Source organism: Phaethon aethereus, assembly GCF_964289735.1.
Source record: "Phaethon aethereus genome assembly, chromosome: 8".
Lineage (NCBI taxonomy): Eukaryota > Metazoa > Chordata > Aves > Phaethontiformes > Phaethontidae > Phaethon > Phaethon aethereus.
In genome coordinates, this window is record NC_138584.1 from 11,804,856 (window position 1) to 11,810,907 (window position 6,052).

The window sequence follows — 6,052 nt, forward strand, 5'->3', positions numbered from 1 at the left end:
AGCTGATGAAACACATCCCTATGTATTTTTGCGACTGCGAATTCAGGTACACAAAAGGTAACATTTCAGTAAGTGTTAATGATTATATACAAACATTTCCTACTTTCCAGCTCTGAGATGCAAGGCGAGGTAAGGGAGAGGAGGATGAGAAGGAAGACAACTTCAGGCTCTTGATCTTGAAGCAACATGGTTATCTACCTTTTCAAGGTACATGCATTTTAAAAAGCTCACAAAAACACCATCATTCTAGTTTTTAAAGATTTTTCAAAAAGAAAACTCAGCAAGAGAAATTCTGTAAGAGTTTAAAAAGCATGTGTTAATATTGCCAAAAAGTGGACAACAACTTCGTAAATTTGTATACTGCTTTCCATTTTTCTGCAGGATGGATTGCACAGTAAGTATAAGAGCTTGCACTCCAGAACAGAACATCTTGTGTAACTAAAGATATCCTTGTTATGTCATCATTTGGTATTTACCTGGTTGTAAGAATAAACCAGTTAGAATTCTATTCCTAAAACCATTTCCCTTCATATGCACAGATCAGTAATAGCAACAATCAAGTGTTTGCTCTTCTGAGTTATTTTAATGGCAACACCAGAAGACAGCCATTTTGACAAAACATAGTGATGAAGTATTTAATATACCGAGAATGTTTATATCTCTTAATTTTTCTAAATTGGGGAAAAAAAATAGGTTATACAGCATTCTACTCAAATCTGAGCAAGAAGGAAATACTTTGGAAAAATCCACTGACTGTCAAAAGAATTTGCATCATAAGTAAAATAAGCTACCAACACAAAATAGTACCATACCTGCTGGTCTTCGACATTCCACAACTTAAGCACAACGAGATGACAGACATATTTAACTTTTGCAATTAAAAATACTGTATGCTTGGTAGCTGGTAAAGATGCAGACAGAAAATGATAGCTCAGGCATGAAGATCTTCTCAGGCCCAACTTCTCAGGCTGGATATCCATAACACATGCAGTATTGTTAGGTTTGGAAACTCTTCTCAAAGACGTTAAAGCATTCCTATTTGCTAGAACACACAACCTGATTTTTATTACATTGTGCATGTGTTGAACGTAAGACAGAAAAAGGCAGAAATGATTAAGTACAGTTAAGTACAGGCAGAAATGATTACACCATCAGCAAATGAAGGTTTAAGACTTAAAACACTTCATTGGGTAATCTTAATCCTATCCAAAGAAGTTCTCTCCGGGCACCTCATGTTAACTGACATGTCCAATTAAAGTGACGGCTAGAAAATATGGTGCTCCTTAGTGCAAAGATTTAGACCATTACACAATCGCATTCCTTTCTTCAGCTTTTTAGCTTGAGCGGCTAAAAAGGATAGAGCTTTCAGCAAACTGTATATATGACATAACAATAGTCAAAATGCTACACTGGACTCCAGTTTTGTAAGTTAAAAACAATTCACGTTTTTATTTGCAGCAGTGATGCATCAGCCACCTAATCAATGACGAAAAAGCACAGCTTAAAAAGGTACAAAGATAGTATCAGAGAACGCTACGGACCAGTAATTTTTCTGATACGTTGCATTCAATTAATTTCACACTACGCCAAAGACTGCCAAATGCCAAGGCAGCATTACCATTTCATCAAGGAACTTGAAATACAATCTTTTGACTTTGTAACCCAGAATTAATATAACTTACATAAATGAAAGATTTGGGTTTTCTCATACGGAAAATAAGTAACTACGAAGCTAAGGCTTACACCCAGGCTGATGAAAAGCGGCTGTTATTACAGTGTTTCAATTCAACCAGAATTACAGGAAGCAAATGAGAATGGGAATTAGTAATTGTCCAAGTAAAAAAGAAACCAAAATTGAGTACTACTCTTGAATGAAAAATCTAGAAAGGCTGTGTTAACAGGTTGCTAGAAGTTGTACAGCAAATTAAAGCTACAATTCCATTTGCATCCATTCTTACTGACCTAGAATTTCAAAGTCTAAATAAGCTACTAAAAAAGGAAAAGAACAGAGAAAATGAAATATTTATTTCCACAGTTGTCTGTTCCCAATATTAATATTTTATGCATCTTATATAAGAGCTCTGAAATCATTCAGTTATTTTAAAAGTTTGCTAGGCTTATCCATTAAGTACCAAAACTGGACTCAGAAGAGGCTTGGTATTGGTTTGGTGTTTTTCTTCCTCCATTACTTAAAGGACTATCATGAAAATTAACACAACTTTTTTTGCTCAGGTGTTCTCCAGTCAGAAAACCATCACTTCTTAGGGATGTTCTCAGAGGCTGTTTTAACTGTCACCACTAATGGTTAAATAGCATGTCGGCAGACTAGACAGAGCTAGGTTATCAATGTTTTAGGAAGTCATTAAATAGTTACAAGGACAATATGAAATTACTTTCTCTGTTCCCAAGGCTGAATTGAATTACGTATTTATTCAACACCCAATGGCTAAACAAAAGATACATTGAACACACAGCGCCTAGAAGAGAACAAGGCCCATTCATCTGTGTACTTCTAATGAAATTCTGTTCCTGCTACACAGGATAACGTCCTTCCAGATATTACTGTGGAAATACTCATACAGGGCTTCGTTTTGTTATTCTGTTTATAGTTGCCTGGACCTGTTCTCTGAAAGGCTGGCATCTCCTGAATAATTTCTCATTTGTAAAACTATCTCATCCTTATCTGTCCCTCTAGGCTTTCCATCTTACCTGGCTCCCTTTTCTCCCCAACCCCTTTTCTTTTTTTCTTCCCCTTGTTCTTCTCTGACCTTCTTCCTATTCTCTTGTGAACCTTTATACTTCTAAGAATATAAACCCTATGCGCATGCCTCCACCCTAGCCTGCCTGCTTTTTTCTCCCATTTTGGAGTCTCCCTTCCTTCAGTTGTTCTCATCTTACACTAAGGAACAGAAAACTGGTAAGAAATAAGGCAATAGAAGGCGGCAAGAAGACTCATCGATTACTACAATCTTTAAACACAATTAATTTAGTTTTACTCTGTTCAATTCCCAGTGAGAGGATTTTTGCCACCGAGGGGGAATACAGCTCCCAAGAAATTTGCCGTGAAACACGTCGATACACATATACCTAGACACAAACAAAAACCCCACCTTATTATATCTCTTTAATTCACATGCACAAAATTACTCATGCCACAGCATCCTGTAATAAAGATCACGTACTGTTCCCGACTCTTACCCTTGTTCTTGGTTTCTATACATAATGCAGAAGCATACTCATTGACCACTCCAAACAACTTAACTACACCTCCACTGCAATGCTGTATTTAGTCAAACTAAGTTTGATGGCAAACTTAGGAAACAAAACAACACACACACAAACACAAAGAAACCACGCACCTGAATTTTGGGTTCTTTTGCTCCAGTCAAGATAAAAGCAGTTACAGGTCTTTGGTGTGTGCATTTAGCAGGCCAAGACAAGGGAGTTCTACAAATATTTATTCTATACATCACTTATTAGTGCCATTTATTAACCTCAGCATTTTATTTTCAGTCACTAAACAACATAATAATAAAAAATAGTTCCCTTCCACCAGTGTAAGCATTTTTATAGCTGCTAAAGCGATACTGGTCAACTACAGTGGGGAGAAAGAAACGGCTCGCACAGCAAGAAAAGCACCCAAAGTAAAGCTCTTCCTTAGGAGTGGGCCACCAGCTTCTTTTTCAAGTCAGTTCTATCGGAATACCACTGGGAAGGAAAAAGCAATCAGAGCCAAACGAGCCTGGGACTATACCTGTAGGTAAAAATTTTTTAAATTGATAAATAAAACATCCCCTTTCCACTAATTTATGACCTATTCTTTCCTGCATTGAAGTTTAAATTACGACCAAATAAAATATTTTCAAATTATAGCTACTACATTAAATAATCATAAAATTCCAGTTCAACATACTGAATTAATTTCCAGTTTCTCGACATTTTAGAAAAGTTTAACATTTAAAAAAATTTAAAGGGATTATGCCTTGATATTTTTTAAGTGTTCATCAGATTACAGTTCTTACAGAAAGTTTTAATAAGGCCATTAATATTTTTATTGGTAATCAGTATCATTGAAGCCTGTACCAAAATACAGCATAAGGAAGTAAGACATTTTGCCCTGGCGGTGCTTGCCAATTTTTCTGAAGCTATTTTTGGCCTGTCAATTGAAACCAGACAATTGGCCGTGCCGATTTCTTCATCCATTTATTTCTAAAATAGTACCCTGAACAGCTCCTGCTTTTATTAAAGAGTGAGCAAGGATCTTCAATAGTTGTCTGGGGAGGACCAAGAGCATCAGCAACTGCACAGGTAAACATGTTACAGGAATGCTGGCAGTTAGATACCTTCAAGAAATACTTAGCACAGAAGAAATACCATGCTCACACACTTAAGAAGGATTCCTGCTGTCAAAGCCACCATACGAAGATTTTAGCAAAATAAAGAGAGCAGAGAGTAAATCACAGTTTATTTGCTGATTTTCTCCTCTCTGACAATGAAAAAGCTCCTCCTGCTGACTGCACTGCTAACCAGAACTAACACTGTACTTCCATGAAACAGAAGAGAAGACCAATCTAACACAGTCAGAACATTTTCAGAATTAATTTTAAGCCATAGCATGTGCTGTCTTACAAATAAGGGTAGTGCTTTGTTCCTGTTAGCTAGCAAGGAAAAGGCCTCCAAAGCAAAGATGACCAGGGTAGAGGGTGGGGGGAGCACACAACAAGAATCACACTTTTTATTTGTTTTTAAAACAATTATTCCAGTGTTCCCATGTCCCTTCCTATTGAATGAGCTGCAAGATTTACCCTTCCAAACACCAGCCATCCAAATGCACTACACAATGCTTCTGTTGTTCAGGGTCATTAGAGGGAGTCTGCAATGCCAACATGTTGTCCCATGTCTGTAAGGGGGATTCCATAATGAATGAAAAATGATAAAAGCTCTCAGAAGGGAATTCACATATCCTCTTGACTTGCAATAACTGTACTTTTTCAGTCCAAGGTATCAAAGCATTGTCTATCAACCAAATCTCCTTATTTTCAGCATGGAAAACAGTGCCATAGGTGACAGTGCACCTAAAAATTCATCATTCATAAAAGTTGCTTCTATGATGGAACAAGTACAGAGAACTTTAGGGGACAAAACTCAACAATTTGCATATGCAACCCAAAAGCTAGAAGAATAGAGGGCAGGTATTACCATGCAGGGATCATACTTCATATCATTCTATCAGAAATACAAAGAAATGCAATCACGGACTATTCTGCAACGGTGCACAGTTCCAATACTATACTATTGTGTAATTATACTAATACATAACAAGAGTGAATTTTCATAGCTCAAAAATTGAGATAAGCAAAAAAATCCTGTGATTTTAGCTTTCAGTTTCAATAACACTAGTAAGAGAGATACCAAACTATTCGTTGCAGCTTGTTTAGTTTTCTACTATTAGCAATACTTATTCATCCATACTAAAATGAATAGTCTTACCTGTATCGCACATGAAAGCAACGATCTTCGCGCATGCTTATCAAAACATTACTCTCCTCCATCGAGTTGCATTATCAGTAGAGAAAATAATACTGTTCTGTAGTAGGCTAAGTACTTTACTATGGAGAATTGTTGCCAGAACACCGTTCCAGTTAGTGTATTAATAAGTTGAAGTAAAGATATCCTAAGCTCCTGTTGAAAAACTCTTCTTCATTACTAACGTAAGGAGGTCACTGTCAGACACATCTTAAACCTTCAGAAACATGTTCAAGTTCTTTCATCTGTGGCCCTTTAAGCTCCATTCAGCTGCGTTTCTGCAAAGGGAACACAAGATGCTTGGCTTGAAGTCTCATAGTCAGTTAATAACTCATAACTATTTGCAGCTGATGTAAAAGCATAACACTACTCCTACCAAGCAGAAAGCGTCAATCAAGAACTTAAAGCCAAAGCCTTCTACATACACATGGCAATTCCTGTAGGCAAGCGAAAAAGCAAAGAAGGTTTAACAAAAACGAACGCTGTCTTTTCTGTTGGAAACTTTAAGTAATTTACCCTTGTTAGT

General features: G+C 36.8%; 1 protein-coding gene across 1 annotated transcript in view; it reads right to left on the reverse strand.

Annotated features, from left to right (window-relative positions):
• GPSM2 (G protein signaling modulator 2) overlaps window positions 1-5,555 on the reverse strand; it is a 19,717-nt gene extending 14,162 nt beyond the window's left edge. Inside the window, exon 1 of the mRNA XM_082002987.1 lies at window positions 5,491-5,555. Coding sequence (XP_081859113.1) covers window positions 5,491-5,552 — 62 coding nt within the window. The 5' untranslated portion in view covers window positions 5,553-5,555. The remainder of the gene's footprint in view (window positions 1-5,490) is intronic.
• Between the last annotated feature and the right edge of the window lie 497 nt (window positions 5,556-6,052).